The sequence below is a fragment of the Populus trichocarpa genome, chromosome 4 (assembly GCF_000002775.5).
Source record: "Populus trichocarpa isolate Nisqually-1 chromosome 4, P.trichocarpa_v4.1, whole genome shotgun sequence".
NCBI classification, from domain to species: Eukaryota; Viridiplantae; Streptophyta; class Magnoliopsida; order Malpighiales; family Salicaceae; genus Populus; species Populus trichocarpa.
The window spans coordinates 7,845,475-7,864,653 of record NC_037288.2 but is presented as its reverse complement, the minus strand read 5'-3'; the positions used below and the strand labels follow the sequence as shown (position 1 = coordinate 7,864,653).

The 19,179-nt window shown below is 32.9% G+C and overlaps 1 protein-coding gene across 1 annotated transcript; it reads right to left on the bottom strand.

Annotated features, from left to right (window-relative positions):
• Positions 1-8,413: 8,413 nt before the first annotated feature.
• On the bottom strand, positions 8,414-10,121 carry LOC7493534 (probable carboxylesterase 18). Its single transcript, XM_002305819.4, has one exon. The coding sequence runs from the start codon at positions 9,909-9,911 to the stop codon at positions 8,886-8,888; it is 1,026 nt and encodes a 341-aa protein (XP_002305855.1). The 5' UTR covers positions 9,912-10,121; the 3' UTR covers positions 8,414-8,885.
• Positions 10,122-19,179: the final 9,058 nt, after the last annotated feature.

The following is a 19,179-nucleotide window of genomic DNA, read 5'->3' as shown; positions in this document are numbered from 1 at the left end:
CAGGGCAAGCCACAAAATTCCCATCCATGTTCATGGAGCTCTGCTCCATTTCTGAATATCATTTAGAACATAATTCATGATTAGTCATTCTACAAAAGTTCTTCAAAATCCAAAATTGATGTGTAAAGCAAAAACAATTATATATAATGTAAAGATAGATATTATGGAAAAAGGAAAATTCTGAAGTAAATTAAAAAAAAAAAAAAACCTTATTGAAAAGAGCATGAATCTTTAAGTCATCATGAGCACCACGATGACAACTGAGCCTTGGACAGAGTGATACTAATCTTTTGACTTTTCCATTGCTCTAATAAAAATCATGCATGGAATTTTGCAACATTGAAAACTCCCAAAGAAATATGTGAATGGAAGAATATGGATAAACAAGATTAATTGCCTCCCGTATGTGCAGTCCAAATTATCTTACATATTTTTATTATTGCAACTCACACATTCATAATTGATGACTCGTTCAATTTTAGTAATTGTAACTTGTGAAAGTTCTTTTCACATTAAATTAATCATAACCTGTGTAGATAGCAAAAAAATATAAAACAAAAACATCAATAACATAACTGAACAAACATGTCGTAAAAATTGCAGTCGTGGATTAGTATTTTCAGAGTTGTGTCGTCTTGATTGATGAGGAACTGAATTTGATCATTAATTGGTGGGTTGACAAGGTGATTTTCACGCTCACCTGCTAAAATAAGTCTTACATCATAATAATGGACCCTTCGATACTTAAACGTAGAAGAAAAGAAATATATTGAGTAGGAGGATAATATGAGAAGCAAGAGAAAAATATTTGCAGAGAGGAGCATGAGCATGGAAGACTAATGAAGTGGGTCTCTAGCTGGACTTTGTTTTTTTGGACTTTGATTTTGTGTGGACTCTTTTGGTCAGTATGTTTAGGCTGGACTTTGTTTTTTTGGTACCATCAAGTATAAACATAGTGTTCATCTAGTACTAAAAACTTTCTCCTCGTTGTTACTGTCGCACTTGTGCGGCGTCGCGGCGATCGTCCAACTTCACTCAAGGTGTGTATCTGGAAAATACGGGGAGACAAGGAATTCTTGTCTCTTATCAGTGGAAAAAATGAAATGGGAGTCGCCACCTAGTATTATGGTCACTAGGAACCCTAACTGGTCTCAGAGATCGGGTACGGAGACTGGTTGCGTAAAGGGAAGGTATTAGCACCCCAAATACGCCTTAACTAAGGTAAGCTGCATTGTTTTATTTGTCTGATCAAAATCTAAGGTTTGGTCGTGTTTTCTAATTGTTGGTCCTATCTATCTATAATTCAAGAAAAGCCCTCATAAAAAAAGAGGTTCTTATCTTAATGGGGTAAAACCTAACCATTCTATCGTCAAATAAAAAAAACTATCTTTTTAATATCGGGAGTACGTTTTACGTATAAATTCATAATCTCGGATATTAAAAGAAAACAAAATAATTTTTTTGGATTTTTTGAAATATTGGCCAAGTTCTCGTGACTTTAATAAACTGGTTATTAAAGTCAAAATGCATGCTAAAACATTTTTTTTTTGAAGTTTTCTTTGTTGTATGAAAATACAATATGAGTTTTGTTTTTTATTTATTTTTAGAGACTTGGCCGTATGCATGAAAAAGAAACATGTTTTTTTTTTTTATGTTTTGATGAAAACCGGGTATTTTAATACCGAATTTGTATCTTTACGATATAAAAATACAGACCGATATTAATCAAAACGTTTTAGAAAAATAAGCGGGAAAATCACAAATTTTCAACAATGATTTTTTGAATATATTTTTTGACTGGCCCGGTCCAAAAAAAAGAAATTTGGGCCTATTAACTACAGGCTGGACTCAGCCCAGCCGCGTGGGCTGGGCTGATGTTCCAACCCGAAAGAACAAAGAGCTGGTTGCTGGTTACTGAGCCGAGCACAGTAACCAGTGAATTATAATTAGGTGGTTACTGTGCTCTACACAGTAACCACCTAATTATATTTCATTTGCTGCAGAACGTGAATTGCTCACGTTCTGCATGCAAATGAAGCCGAACCAAAAAATGACAGCAGAGGGGGAAGAAGGTTACCTGGAATGAGGGAGCGTGGTTGTTGTCTCCGGTGGCTTGCGGCAGCGGCGGCGGGGAACCCCTGTGATTCTTTTTCCCTTGGTGCAGAGACACAGCAGTCGTGCTGGAGGAGCAGACGATGGCTTCGCTGATGAAGATGGTGGTCTCCCTTCCTCTGCGCTTTGCTTCCTCTCTGTTTCTGCTCTCTCTCTTGTTCTTTCTCCTTCTCTGTTTTGTTTCGGTTTCTCCTCTGTTGCTGCTGGTGGCAGCGCTGATGGTGGCGGAATGGCGGTGCTGGATGGTGGTGGCCGAAGGCCACGGTGGAGAGAGAGGAGCAGCTGCTGGGAACCCGAGAAGGATGATTTTGTTTTCTAACTTTGGACCCGAAAACCCCCCCTCTGTTTATGCTTCTTTGTAAACCTCCACTGTCTCCTTTCTCAAATTTGTTCCTCCCTTCAAGTTCGTTTCTCAAAAGTTTTGCCCCCTCTGGTTTCCCTTTTTTCCCGTTTTTGCAGCTTGCCCGTCTTCCCCTGCTCTTTCCTTTTTCCTCCCCTTTTCTTCCCCGTTTCTGCAGCTTGCTTCCCTCTGCTCTCCAAAAATTTTCTCCCCTCTTCTTCTTGTCTTTCCTCCCTGTATTTATAGGCAGCCGGGGAAGAGGTTCACCATACCCTGTACAAGCACAGGGCATGGTGGGCGGGGCATGGGTCTTCTGATTTTCGTCATGGTAGGGGGCATGGGTCTCCTGTTTCTCCATTAATGAGGGTATGGGTTGTGTAAGTAGTTAGGCAAGTGGGGAGGTAGAGAAGGAGAAGTTAGCGGGAAAAGATTTAAAATCTTCTTCTCCCCTGTCTCTGCATTTGCAGGGGAGAAGAAGCTGCACTATGCCGTTCAAAACGGCACCGTGCAGTTTTTTTTTTTTTTTGAAGAAAAGGAAAAAAATTAGGGAGTGACCCAAAAATGGGTTATGACAGTTACAAAAAATAAAAATCCCTCTAATCTCTCATGAATTTTCAATCAACATATTTTAAAAATTAATTTTCAAGCTTAGTCTTTATTTAAAAGGCCCCAACACAAGGTGATAATTCAATGATAGATAAGCGTGGCTTATATCTATGCCCAATATACCTAGACTTGACAAGAATGCCAAGCCCGAATGACATGGATCTAGTTCATTTCCAAGCCCAACGTTCTTGGATGTGGTTAAGAGTAGAGGCCAAGTGGGCAAAGATTTAGCGAGTTGTCAGATATAACATTCTTAAATTCAGTTATGCACTAAGCCCAAACAGACATAGTTCTAATGAGCTGTCAAACTCAATATCCTTAAGTTCAGCTAACCACTAAGCCCAAAAAGACATGGGTCTTGCAAGTTGTCAGAACCAACGTCCTTGAATTCAGCTACGATCTAGACCTAAATAGACATGGGTCTAGCGGACCCAACATCTTTGGATTCAGGTACGCGTTAAGCCCAAATAGATATGGTTCTGGCAAGCTACTTGGCCCAACATCCTTGGATTCAGCTACGCACTAAGCCTAAACGAACAAGGTTCCAGTGAGCTGTCAGACCCACCACCTATGGGCTTGGCATCGTGCTAAGTCCAAATAGGTATGGGTCTGAAGATCATTATAGAACCTATGTTAGGCTATAAGGCTTCATTTGTTTATTCTTATGACCTTTAACTTAAAATGCTAAAATCAAGGATATTCATCTTTCTACACCCTTAGATGTATGAAAGGCTTCATTTCTCATTAATGCTATCAGAACGAAATGAATCTCTAACCCCTCCACTTCAGCAAAATAACAAGGTTCAAAGGTTATAAATACCTCCTAAACCACCTAAATAAAGGGTTAACAATCTTCATTATCTACTGCATAAATATTTTCAGAGCATCTCTCTCTAAAATATCATTGCAATCTCTCTTTATAAAGATACTTACTTAAGCATCCGAGAGTTCTCAAATCTACCAAAAATGATCTTTTACAGGTATCAGCCACCATTCTTCTTGGCTTACCAAGTACCAAATATCTTGGTTTGAGAGAATGAGTCTGTTTGAGAGAGCTAAAAGATTAACTGATTATTCAACATACAAACCTTGTTCCTAAACTACTTGAATATTTTAGAACATCATCATCCATCATCCAGCATCCAATATATTAAGAAAAAAGTTGTATTTCTTTTTACCTATATCAATTTTAATTTTAAGGCTTAAAAATCATAAATCATTTTAGTTTTTAAAAATGAAACATAAGTTTTTAGAAAAATTAAAAAGTGGGGTTTTAACGTGGGACAAGTATCAATAAGTCGAAGTTTAGATGAGTTAAATAAGTTTTCTAATAAAAACAGATAATTTTTTAATTTTTTGAACTAAAATTTAGCCAGTATGTTCTACAAGTGTAATTTTATAATAGGTTAACTAGCTATAACAAATTGAGATATTTGTTTTCATACCTAAATTAGATTTATAAGTTAATGTTCGGTATTTTTTTTATTTTCAAATTTATTTCCTAATTATGTTTTAGAATTTTAATTAGTTTTGCTTTTAATTAGCTTATATTAGTTTGTGTGTTAGATAAAACGTGATTTCTTTTTTATTTTTACAGTATGCTGGTTAGATTCTAAGAAAATTGTTAACATTTTGGGCCTCGTTAAATCATTTCTAACTAGTATATTGGTCTGTGCTTCACAGCGGGTCAATAATCATTTAATTTTAATTTGAAAAAAACAATATAAAGAGCATAGTGAATATTTGAGTACCTTGAGTTTGGTTGTGGAGCCAAACCCAATAGCAATGGGTTTAGATATAGAGCCAGACTCGAGAGTCTTGGGTCAGACAGCAATAACAGACTCAATAGCATTGGGTCTGGCGGCCCAACCAGACCCAATAGCCTTGGGTCTAGCCGCGGAGCGAAACCCAATAGCCTTGGGTTTGGCTACTGAACTGATGGAGATTTTGAAGGGATAGAAGGAAAATAAAAAGGTCCTAAATCCTTAACTTATCAAAGTCTTATAGGTGTCATTTCTTTCCTTTGTCCTTTACTTGTTTGCTAAAAATCCATGCTTTACTGGTCGGGTGCTTGAAGATTTTTTTTTGTGGTAAAAATCTTGGGGGTAAATTGAAGTTAGCCGATGACGATGCCAAATGGGAGTTGGGCCTTTGAGAAAATTTCAATTGTTTGTTTCGTTTCATGGATTGGTGTGGTTTTAATTTGATAATCTGTGCTGAAATTTTAAGTTCTTGGGATTTGGATCATGAATAAAATTTCAGGTTCGATCTTCAGTGATATTGCATAGTTTTTTAGAGTTTTTGTGATGTAACTTGGGTTTTCTCAAAGGTTCAAGATCTGAGGTCGACATTGATCTCTCTGATGACAGGTTCATGTATTTATTTATTTGCTTCTCAATACAAAAATGGGGGCTTCCCTTATATTTTTCATGATTTTGTGAAATTTTTAGCATATTTTCATTGGAGCCAGACCCAAATATCGGACCTAAAAATTTATTTTTTATATTACCACTAAAAAAAATCATACAAAAACAAAAACAAAATATTAATTTGAATTACATAAAAAAAAATTCAAATTTTTTAAAAGCATGTTTTGATAAGGAAATTCATCCCAAACTCAAATGAAAATTTTTTTATCATTACTCAATTTTTATACAATATTCAAATTGTCCCATCAATTTATTTCTTTTTAATTATATGAAAAAAATTAAATAAAAAAATTCAAAAAACAAAAAAAAAATTAAAAATACCTTAAAAGAAAGTTGTCGAGCCAGGCCCAAGATTCCTTAGGCTTCCACTGTTCTTCATTAATTATTTTATCATATGAAACAACAACTTTTGACATTAAAAAAAAAAACCAACGTCCCTTGTGAATTTTTGTTTTTGTTTTTGCAGTATGCCGGTTAGATTCTTAGAAAAGTGTAAACATTTCGGGCCTCATTAAATAATTTCTAATATGTTTTTGAATTCACATCAGCATCGCGGAATGCCCAAACTAGTTAAAGGTCACTCAAGAAGTCCTGGCGGAGCGGTAGACATACTCTCGTCGTTTATGAGGTTGGGGGTTCGACCCTTTTCTTCGTCTGCAGAAAAACGCTTGGGGAAGCCTTACCACCCAGGCCGAGGGATTAGTCTGGATCAGCGCCTGGGATACCCTGGTTTGACAAAAAAAAAAAAAAACTAGTTAAAGGTCACTTCACCTTCTTCTTATGACTAGATGTGCCGTCCTCAAGGTGAAGAAGAGGTAGGTTTTGTTTGGTGTACCTGCCTATATATCATGGCTTCACTTTAATTTCAAATTCGAAGAAAAAAAATGCTGACCTTTTCAAAAATATACTTCGATAACTTCCATGAACAACTTCGCCTCCTCCTTCATATTTCTTCAAAGGACCACATGACCACACGAAAAGGATGCAATTACTCATGCATTGAATGCTTGCTACTTGCAAAACTTTTTAGTTGATTAGAGATTTTTTACTCAACTAAGTATTATCTATGGAGTTTAGTAGAACTCAAAACTCATTTCATTTTGCTTAAAATTGAACTAAAAAATAGTAAAATAATAGTATATTGCATTCCAATAAGCAGTGTAAAAAAATGGTCAGCTTATTTTTTCATGAACAAAATTCTATTGGTGAGAGAAAAAGAGGGTGAGACACTGTAACTGAGATTTGAGAGAAAATAAGTACATTTTTTTTTGTTTTTATTAGATAAATAGAAATATGGTGTTCGAACATCGTAACAAGTCACATATGTTTCTAGAACATGATAACCTGCATTCACTTGTTGGCGTGTGTAATGCACAAGGCAACAAAGTTACTTTGCTCGTTTACCCTAGCCCACTATATTTATTTTAGGTTTAATTTTGGTTCTTTAAGCCTTAATTATTTTATATCAACATTATTTTATTTTAGTTTGCAAAATCGAGAATCAATCGAGTGTTAAAAATTTCCTTTGACATTGCGAGAACCCTATATATAGACAATTAAAATAAACTATCAAGTTAAATCTTAAATAAATGTAATGTAGAAGGATAGAACTAAAAAAAAAAAAGAGTAACCTTAAGGGGAAAAAAAAAGGACTTGAACTCTTCCTCTTACCATGCAAATATGTCCCTAATTTATCAAAAAAAAGACTTGATATTTTTTCAAGTTTCAAACTTGATCTCCAAAACTCTAATTATTTTAAATCAATGAAAATGAATTTTGTTTAACCAAACCAAGCATAAAGAAGCAACAGAACATTTCTCTAACAACACAAGATCCTCATATATAAATATAAAAATAAATTACAAAGACTAATTTCAAATCAATACAACGTTAAAAGACCATATAAAAAGAAAAAAATATTATGGAAAATGAAAAACAAAATTCTAGAGATTAAAAAAAGAGGAATTACTATTAGAATCCACAAAATTCCTCTCAAATCTCACAATAAATCACTAAGTCCTCTTAATGGTGTGTGTGTGTGTAGTTGTAGGTTATGTATTTTATTTAAAAGTGATTGGGGTTTAAAATTCTTGCCAATTGGTTGATATTGGAATTACTAAGTAAATAAAAGTGAATTTGTCTCTAATTTGGGCGGGGAAGGTGGGGTGCCATTGGAGATTTTTGACCTATTGCTATATAGGTTTTAAGAAGAATTTCGGATCTTGAAGATGTTATATCACTTACAATCCATCCCTTCCTTCCATGTAATCTTATAAAATCGACTTAAAAAAAAACATTAACAAATGAGTTTATGAAATTTACTGATGAGATTCCCTTATTCAAAACATGAGATGCTCATTCATTAAATAAGATATTTTTAATAAGTAGATTTAACTAAATTGTTGTCCCTGTGGACTGAACTAATTTCTTTATAGTGAAAAAAAACAATGCTAAATCACTATTATTGTATTTCAAAGAGCAAAAAGAAAAAATAACAACCCGATGTAATGGAAAGAGAAATAAAAAAATAATAATGATTGTGAAACCCCATTAATCAAACTATAAAATGGTAAAATCAGAAAAAAAAAATCAATAAAAAAAAATATTAAAAAATCATGAAAGGGTGATGAGCACATCAAATGCCGCCCCGAGCAATATCCGACTCTGTGTGGGCGGCGCCAACAACTTTTACAATTTAATATTAATTTATATATATTAAAATATCAAATCCATCTTGGATCTATAGCTAGAAGAGTTTATTTTTTAGAGATATTTAAATAATTGACATGTACAAAAATTAAAACTTAAGAATTTTTTTGAAGGGTTATTTGATAATTATACTAAAAAAAACATAAAATTACTAATTAACACATTTCTTTAATATAATTATTAATAAGTCTCATGTTCTATACCCATAAACCTAACCTTGGCCACAGTGAAAGCCTGCCCTCTTTTATTATAGAGTAATAAAAGTGTTATATTGACATTGCTATCATCTTCTTCCCCACGGTTGGGCAAGCTGTCCCCCAAAGATACAAGAGGTAGAATAGACTATAGAGCTAGTAGCTAGCTAGTGCAGACATGTGATATTTTGTCCTTTTTTCTAAAATCCAAACGACAACTTGCTATTACTTTAAAACAAAAATCTCAACATAAAACCATGACAGTCCCATATGAACCCGCAGTAACTGTGCATAATGATAGAGTTCCTAGGCATTTTAGCACCTCACGATGCATCTGCCCAATGAATTCCATCTTCAAGAAAGATGGAATTTATTCAACTGCGGTATCTAAATTCTAAACTTCAAGGCCCCATCATAATTTCTTACTTCCCAGAAACTACGAATGCATTGCTTTAGATTCATGGAGGGCGGGCGTACGATTGTTTGGCTTATAGGCTATGGCTTAGACAGTCTCTTGGTAACAAATTCTTTGATCTCCGAGAATAATCTTGAAGACTCGGGCAGCTCCGGGAAGATATAAAATGCGTGAAACATATTTGAATACTCAATTAAGGTAGCCTCTTTCCCGGATCTCTTTAACCACTCATAATACCTCCTTTGCCAATCTTGTAACGGGTCGAACCCACCAACAATCACAATTGTATCCGGAAAATCCAAATCCGAGATGTTCTCAGCATTCGGTCCACTCACATTCACTGCATAGTGATCCCGATCCGATCCATCCGGCAAAAACACTCTCCAGCACCAATCGGTTCGTTCCACCGTCACGAACGGGTATCCAACCAGTTGGAGTTCCGACTCGGTCCTCTCTTGCCCGCCAAAATACGGCTGAATAGAAACCAATCCAATTACCTTAACATTCTGAAACCCAGCCCGACAAGCCCGAACCGCAACATGATGGGCCAAATTTGCCCCGGCACTATCTCCGACCAGAAAACACTTAGACAAGTCTGCATTAGGTGGCAGTAACCCATTGGCTCGATCATTGTCCAGGAACCGAAGCACTTCAAAACCATCATCGTATTGACAGGGAAATCGATGTTCAGGCGTAAGACGGTAATTAACTGAAAGAACAATAGCAGGAAATATACGTGCAAACCTGCGACAAACGACGTCGTACGAACTTGATGCGGCACTTAGGAAAGAAAATCCACCTCCATGAAAAAATACCACAACAGGCAAAGAGGGAGTATCGCTACCGTCAACCCCGCTATTTTCCGGGGTGTAGAGGCGGAACCAGAGGTTGCGGGTGGGGTCCACGGTGATATCAGAAGAGATGATGGAGTGAATGGGTTTGTTAGGGGAAGGAGAGGACTTGAAGTCAAGGAGATTAAGCAAACGTCTGTTTATGGTGCCGTTTGAACGACGTGACAGATCTGTTGCCGCTGAGATCATTGTAAGGACCAGTCGTGTCCTCCATGGGATGGCTAGTTTTGCCGGTTCTGGTGTTTCACTGCTCATGTTTACAAAGATAGAAGAAGGAAAAGAGTGAAAATAAGAAGATGGAAGACTGGTTGAAGGTTTTTAATGGCTGAATTTCTAGCGTAGGATACGGAGGAGCTCTTGGTTGGTCATGTAGGGCCAATGGCATGAGAAAAGTTATAACAATTTCGTTTCGTGTATCATCGAAATATTTCATATCACTAAAAAAAAAAAACAAAAAAACATTCATAATTTTGATTTGTTCCGTATTTTTTAGATAAATTTTAGCTAGAATGATTCAATTTCATTTCACATGTTCTGTTTCGTGCTTAAAAAGCTTTTAAATTAAATTAAATCCGGTTTAATTTGATTAATTAAACCATCCAGGTACAAACTATAAAAAGTTCTTTTTCATTACTATTTTCAATAACAATAATATTAATAATAATATTAAAAATAATTATTATTATTTTCATTAATAATTATATTAATTTTTTAAAATTAGATTTATCATCAATATATATGGTTTATATTCATGTTATTTTTTTCATGTTTATACTTTGTAGGAATTTGAGCAAAACAAGGGATGCTTTAGATCTTATTAGCCTAGATAACATTGACCTATTGAATGAATGAATTTGTGAAGAATCTAGCCCTCTTGATGGAGAGGATATAAGTTGGGAGACTATTGAAGCACCTTTGTCTACTTTAACTTTAGAGGATGAAGAGATATGTTTTGATGATGAAAATGAGCTTGGTGGAAATGATCAACTATTGAAATGTTTAATTGGTGACTTTCCCTACATACCACCACAAGATCAAGATCCTTATTTCTATTTTAATGATGGAGATGATGTTTGATTTATGTTTCTTTTGTATTAAAACATTTTACTTTCATAATATTTTGGTATATTGTTTAAATTGAATTACTTTAAGCTAAAGTTCTATTTAATCTTGACTATTTAGGAATATTTTAATTGAAATTATATTTGTTTGACATTGTGTTTGTATTGCATAATTTATAATTAATTTATCTTGAATTTGAATTATGTTTGTTGAATTATACACACACACACACACACACATGAACAATACAACCTCTAAACGGCACGCCGAAATCGAAATATTTCATTTCAATTGAAAAAACGAAACACTTACCGAAACAAAATTGACAACCTTGATAACAACAGATGAAAAGGATCGATTGAATTTTTTATCATTGGAATTTGGAAAGTTATTGCATATATACCCCTAACATGGTTGTCAATTCCACTGTAGTTGGTGTTTAGTATTTTTTTTTATTTGAACGGTATATTTCAGTTTTGTAACATTTTAATATGTCATTTAAAGTTGAAATAATTTCAATTTAAATTCAAAGATAAATTAACTTGAAATTATGCAATTTAAATTTAAAACACAAGTAAAAAAATGAGAGTTAAAAATATATGATCTAATCGACTCAATGAGTCTAAAAACAATATAGACGACTAGTAAAAATATAATTTGAATAAAGAAAAATTCAAGATTACATATTTTTTTAAGAAAAATTTTGAGATGACAACATATTCGATCGACCCGGATTAACCTGGATTAATTTTCTAAATCCATAACCTGATTCATGAGACTATAATAACCCCAAATAAAATAAATCAAAACAAATTATGAAGTTCAATTCTGAATAAACCTATTGTTGAATAATGAATTTGAAAAAATTTCAATCTAACAAAAATGACATTTTAAAACAAAATTACGAATTTGAATAAAATTACAAAAATAACATTGGCAGTCTTGCAAAACCTTTCTAAACTCCAATTGCCCTAAACTTTTAACTTGAGATATAATAATATGTCTGAAGACTCCTCATAAAATGTTAGTCTAATCCAACGATCGAATTAAGAGATATGATTGATACCGTAAAACTAAACAATATTAAAAAATATATATATTATTTGGCCTAAACGGAACAACTAGAACATAACCGAAATGTTCTGGTCAAAATTTGAACGAAATTTACGGAACAGACCGAGATTATGAGCGAGATAAAATCTGTTTCGATTTGTTTTGTTTTTTAAACTGGAATGAGATATATCGGCCATCCCAAACAAAAAGAAAAGGAATTGACAACCTTAACCCTAGATGGATTGGCTTTCTATTTTAACATTTTCTGCTATTTTTAGTCATTGTTTCATGGCATAATGTTGGAAAATCTTTATAATGGTCTAGCTATAATAGCAATAATTATGGTAAAAAGATAAATATAAAAAGAGAAGAAAGAATTACATTCTTTCTCATTAAAAATAATTTTACATCTTCAAAAATTATCTTTTTAATTTTTTTTCTTTCTCCTACAGCATGAATGCTATTAATTATAATTTAAGTATTATAAAATTTCTTGTATCAATTAAAATTAAACTATTATATTTAATAAAATAATATAAAAAACCCATCAAATTCAAATATAACGATTTAAGTGCCATCACTAATTATAAGAACCGTGAATTAAAAATAAAGTTAATGGCATGACCCTTGGGTATCTTTCTCCCGTCTCCCAGCCATCCTGCAAATTTTGACTTTTTTGAAAATTAGCATATTTAAAAAAATTAAGTAATTAGCATAAGTGAAGAAAAATTAGAAAATAACACAATTGGTAAAATGTTGTCGTTTAGAAAAAAAACTGACTAATGTTAATATGCTGAAACGTTTTTTTAATTATGCTGGAAAGGGAAAAAAACACCTGTAAATTCCTCATCTTCCAATATGTAACAAATTATATATATTATTGTTTTAATCTCTTTCTTGTTTAGTAATAAGTTGAATAGAACTGCTAATAATTAGTTTTACATGAAAAAAAATTAATGCAACTACTAATAATTAACATTATATGATAAAAAAAATATAGATACTAAAATTCCTGTTTGAAGTTATAAAATCTTAAGAGTATTTTAGTCTAAAAACATTTTATACATAGCTCGTGATTTTGTATATAGTTATATATAATGGTATAATTACAATTATTTGTGGTGGCTAAATTAATAATGATGCACTCATATATATATATATATATATATATATATATATATATAATTTATGGGGTAAAATGTTTCCTCATCCTCACAATAAATGCTTTCAAAGAAATATCAAAAGGGATGGGCTTCTGGCTCATAAGTAGTTGAAAGTTGGCTCTGACTTTTCCAGCGAGATGAGTGGTATCTGTGAGAGTGATGTTGATAAATCTGTTGCAAGTATTTAATTTTTTTTTATTATTGTTAAATGCTAGTCATTGTACCTTGCCATCAAATAAATTTTAGTTTACTAATGAATTGTTGGTGTAGTGTAGCGTTTAAGGTATCCCTATAAAGATAAAAATAAAAGTTTAATTTTCAGGAAACGTATTTATTTAGAAGGGCAGCCACGAATTCTGAACGAGACTAGTCTCATTCTTTAAAAGGATATGAGGATACCCGAGTAAGAACAAAAAAATAAATTTTGGTTTAATTTCATTTTCTCCTTGAATTTTATATAGGAACTATCAATTTCCTTTTGATATGATATTTTGTTCAAGGTTTAGAAAATTAAACTGTGTTTTTCTTTCTTAAAATAAACTATATATCTCTATGTGATTGGATTTTGTGAAATTGGCAGTTTGGCACTGTATTTTTCCGCATTTGATGCTTTTATTGATTGAGATTTTTAATATATTCAAAATTTAGTGAGTTTTTCTTTGAATTTTTCTTTTATTGATTGGATTTTATTTTGATCAAATTTTGATCCCTTTTTTTTTTCTTTCAAGTGAATTTTCTTTGAAAACAAAATTAAATATATTCAAAATGAATCACGTGAAGAATTTATCTATGAAACTATTGGTAAACTATCTGTATTTTTTAGAGGAAACAAATTGAGGTTTACGCAATAAATTAAAACGATATTTTTTTGTTAGTTTTACTATTAGATATAAATAGAAGGACTTGATTAATAAATGGATGAAGTAACAGTATCAATTCATAAGAAAAAAAGAAGAAGAATTTGATTTGAGATTAAGGGTGTGTTTGTGTTTGCGGTGCAAAAAACACAGCAAGATGTTTGGTAACTGTAAAAATTGCGTTTTATACTGTGGGGACCACTAAAAAATTGAGTTTGAAATGCAGTTTTTGTGAAGCAGTTTTTACATGCTTTTTTAACCGAGTTTCGTAAAACACTGTTTGTTTTTGCATTTCAAAAGCGCTTTTGAAAAAAATTTAATAATTTTAATTTTTTTCTTTGTTCCAAATTAATATTTTTTAGTGTTTTAGATCATTTTGATGCACTGATATTAAAAATAATTTTTAAAAAATAAAAATATATTATTTTAATACATTTCCAAATAAAAATCACTTTGAAAAACAACCGCAATCACACAACTACCAAACATTTTATACATGTTTTTTTGTTACATATAAACCCCAATCATAATTTTTATCAAATACGTAATTAAAACCAACTAACCATACTTAATTATATTTTTTAAAAATTTATTTTTTTTAAATTACAACTATAAAAATTATCTCGAAAACAAACGCTATTTTTGAATTGATATCTCGTACGAGGGAAGAAATGAAATCACGTTTGACAAGCTGAAATGAAATTAATAGATTTATTGGTTTTAATAATTGAACCTATGCAATTTCTAATTGATAGAAAAAGTGGAAGCTAGCTGGCTTTTCCTAGCTTTAACGGGCTCTTTGAGGTAAATCATGACGTCTCAAGATTAGAGATTAGATGTGTTTTTAGTGAGAAGTGGACAAGTTCATAACCAGATATTCTGTCATTTTCAATTATTGAAGTATTGACAACACTAAGAAATCCATTCTTATTTCCAACCATAATGACACGAAAGAGATGAAAGAGATCAATAGACATTAAAAGTTGAATTGTCGACATGTCAAGTCGATATCTTATCTCTTGAAATTCCTCCTTTTTTTGGGTGCTACATGTTTAATTTTACGTTTCAAAAGTGTTTTTGAAAAAAATTAAATTTTTATTTATTTTTTTCTTTGCTTCAAATTAATATTTTTTTAGTGTTTTCAAATCATTTTGATGTGCTGATGTCAAAAATATTTTTTTTTAAATAAAAAAAATTATTTTGATGCATTTCCGAGTGAAAAAACACTTTGAAAAGCAACCGCAACCACACTTCCAAACATGCTAGCACTCGATAATCAATCAGTTCTCCTCAACGTTATACGCACCCATGTGATGGTTCCAATTCCTTCCAAGAGCTATACCAAGGAGTTCTATCTATTGAACACATTTATTCTAAGTTAGATGATGATGATGATAAAAAGATGTTGTTAAACAATTCAAATAAATAAAGAGAAATACAAAAATAAGAAAGAAGGAAGTTAGGGTTTCATTGATATTGATACAATCAAAATAATCAAAAGGAATAAGTTTGACCTTAATAGAAAGAGACTATATATAGGCTAAACAAAGGAAACTAAAAAGAAAATGTAAAGACTATTCCACCGTTAATAAACAATAAAACAAAATAACCTTATATTTCTTAATATCTTCCCTCAAACTGACGATGCAGCAACTACAAGCATCGATAGTTTGTCAACTAAAAAATAAAAGCGGGAAATAGAATATAACTTGGTAAAGAAATCTGCAATCTGCAATCTGCAAAGAAGAAGGAACAAGGGGCAAAATAATTGTGTCATGCTTGAGATGATGAAGAGTAAGATGACAATCGATCTCAATGTGCTTAGTTCGTTCATTAAAAACCGAGTTGTGAGCAATTTGAATAGAACTCTGGTTGTCACAATACATACGAGTAAGATGAGAAAGAGAAACTCTAATATCTGTAAGTAACCAACATAACCAAACAATCCTTTTGGTAGTATATGTCATAGCACGTTATTTTGTTTTGGTTGAAGATTGAAAAACAATAGATTGTTTCTTGCTCTTTCAAGAAATAAAAGTATCACCCAAAAACATATAAACCCAGTAACGAACTTGTGATCTATGGGATCACTGCTGTCATGGGGCGACGTCGAAATGACACACTTTAATGTGCCTCTTAAGAGGTGATGTTGAGAAGGAAAGGGTTTTAGGTTTAATCATATGACTAAGGTTCAAGAGTTGCCACCTAGTATTATAGTTATTAGGAAACCTATGGTCTGTGAGAGTCTAGGCAAGGGACTGGTTGTGTAAGGGAAAGACGCATCACCCCCAGTGCACTCTACCTGAGGTAAACTACATTGTTGTTTGATTGTTTTTCTAAGTCAAGTTTCTATCTGTTGGTCTTCTTCTAAGGTCTAAGGTAGATTTCTCTTCGTGAGGAAGTCTCTACCTTATTGGATGAAGTCCTAACTGTTCTAAACTTCAAATTTTAGCATCATATTTATTTTGCACTTTGTATCTTTCATACCTGAGGGTGTACTCTATTGTGTAGTTTTACACCCCAAATAATAAATGTCTACATCTAAACCCTAACATAAAATGAACAAAATGATTGGTGAAGGGTTTTTAATATTTTGGCAAAATCTTAACGAATAATCATAAACTAGTTATGATATCCATTTTTTGTATTTTTAAAATACGAGAAAGATGCAATTTTTTTATATGAAAACATGCTTGAAAAACTTAACATACGAGAAAATCATAAATGTTTTTGAAAGGACTTTTAATTTTTTTTTGATTTTTTGATTTTTTTATAATATATAATAATAATATTATTATTATATATTATTATTAAATACATGGGCTGGGCTCAACCCAGACAATTGGGCCAACCTAGATAGGTCTGTTGAGTCGATTAGTGGCCCAAAAAGGGTAGGACCAACATCGGCCCAAATGATCCAATCTTTTTTTTTTTTTTGGGTTTGGGTCGGACCCAGCCTAGACATTTAGGCTAGGATGACACGAGTCTAGTCCAAACTTGAGGGGTTAATTATTTTCCCCCTTGCATGTAGAACGAATTATTGTTCTGCATGCATGATGACAATGGCGGAGAGGGATGAAAAAGAAGGAGGAGAAGAGAAGAGGGGACTACTTGGCATGGAAGGAGAGGCCGACTGGTTTGGCCGTCGACCGATGGTGGAGTTGTGGGTGAAGACACTGGTGTTAGTTGATGAAGGAGGGAGAAAAAGAAGAAAAAAAAAGGGAAGTTCGTGTGGAGGTTGTTGTTGTTATTGTTGCCGCTATAGAGGAAGAAGGAGAAACAATCAATAGAGAGGAAGAAGTATGGTAGCGCTGATGGAGGAGTTGGTGGCTGTCATTGGCTGTGGGAGGAAGAAGGAGAAGCTTGCGGTGGCTCCTCCTAATGTGAGGTGGTCGACTAGTGGTTACGCTGGTGAATTGTGGTGGAGATGGTGGTGGTCAAGCTAATGGTGAGAATGGTGGTGGCCGAAAGCCATGATGAAGAGAGAAAGAAAAGAGAAACAATGGTAGAAAAAAAAGAGGGGAAACTGATTTTTTATCGACTTTGGCCTTTGATTTCTCCTTCCTCAAACCATGAAATCCACCTCTATTTATAGGTGGTGAAAGAGGGACGTTTTGTCTTTACTAATGCCAAATCTTGACATTTGATTCGACCCAGAAGGATCTCAATCATTGGTTCAAAGTGGCTATCATTGGCTGTCAGATTTGCTACATATAAGGGGCTGGTCGGGTTGGTCACTTTAGGGCGATGCCACATCCGTTGTGGCAACAATAAGCCAGAACAGATCACACTAGAGTGTCGTCAAATGTCAGGTGATCATTTTCGTGTAAGTTTTGTCCAATTTGGTGGAGAGATGAAGCATAAAACGCCTTAAGAAGGAGGCCACTCAAACAACTTCTCTAGAGAAGAAGATGAATATTCAACACTAAAACGGCGTCGTTTTAGCAAACTGCATTTTAGTCCTTTGATTTCTACTCTTTCTTAATTACACCTTTTATTGGCTTCAAACTTTCAATTTTGTTCAATTATGCCCCTGGCAAACTTCAATTTCAGCGCCTTTTCATTTTGGTATTTGGTTTTGGATTTTTTCAATTTAACCCCTGATTAGCCATTAATCTTTCAAATCTTTCAATTTCACCCCTGATCTCAATCAATTGAGTCTCTAGAGTTTGGTGCCTTTTACAAATTGATCGTTGACTGCGAATTTCTTCAATTTAACCCTTAATTGACCCCGAAACTTTGATTTTCTTGCAATTTTACCCCTCATTTCAATCAATTGACTTGGTAAAAATTAAATTTGGTTTTCTAAAATTCAAATCTTCTCAATTAAGCCCAAATTGGGCTCCCAAACTTAATTTTTCACCAATTAAGCCCTTAATAATATTAATTTGACCCATTTAAAGTATAATTAAGTTCTTGCACCTAATTAAATCCTTCAATTGAACCCAAATTAATTAAAAAAAACATAATTAAGCTTTAATTTGTCCCATGATTAAATCAAATTGGTCTATTAAAAATCTTATTATGTCCCTAGGCTTAATTTTTATATAGATTCGTCCAATAATGATTTAATTTGACTTTGAATTTGCATTATCTCTTTAGTTTTAGGTAAAATAAGGTACAATTAGGCTTTCGATTCCATCCAAAATTGCAGCTTGATTTTTTTTACATGTGAAATCCTCTCAGCTTGCTATAGCCAAAATACTAGTCTGTATTTTATTTTTTTATTTTAGAAAGAAAAAAGATGAATTTGGAGAATAACCTAAAAATATGTTATGATAATTGCCCCCTCTTTACAATGCTTACGATATAAAGTCGTGTAAGAGACTTTAGATAGTAAGCTTTGTAAAGAAGAAAAATGAATGAGAAATAACAAACTCACCAAATCAAAAAATGATCAATCCTTCTAAAAGTGTTTGAAGTAAGGGCTCAAAAGCGCACTCAGAGAGAAAAAAAAGAGACTAAAAAGCACATTATCTGAAGGATGAGGGCTAGAAAGCGCACTCGAAAGAAAAGAAGATATGATTTGCATAAAAAAAGATGATCTTTGAAAAAAACCTTTTGAATTGGTATGGTTGCACCAAGGAACCTACCTCTTGGTAAAATTCAAAAAATTTGAAATGGTCAAATTATCGTTGGCAACCTGTCTAGGTGAAAAATACGAAGATTTTTCAAAGTGGTGAAAAATACGAATGATTTTTCAAAGTAATGAAAAGTATGAAGATTTTTCAAAGTGGTCTTATTGTAATGGGTGACTTGCTCCGGTGAAAAATGCAAAGGTTTTTCTAAAGTGGTGAAAAATACGAATGATTTTTTAAATTGGTGAAAAATGCAAAGATTTTTCAAAGTGATGAAAAATACAAATATTTTTTCAAAGTGATCTTATCG

Bases quoted from the DNA above. Each gene is read 5' to 3' on its own strand.
- LOC7493534 (XM_002305819.4), bottom strand. From the start codon at position 9,911: ATGAGCAGTGAAACACCAGAACCGGCAAAACTAGCCATCCCATGGAGG.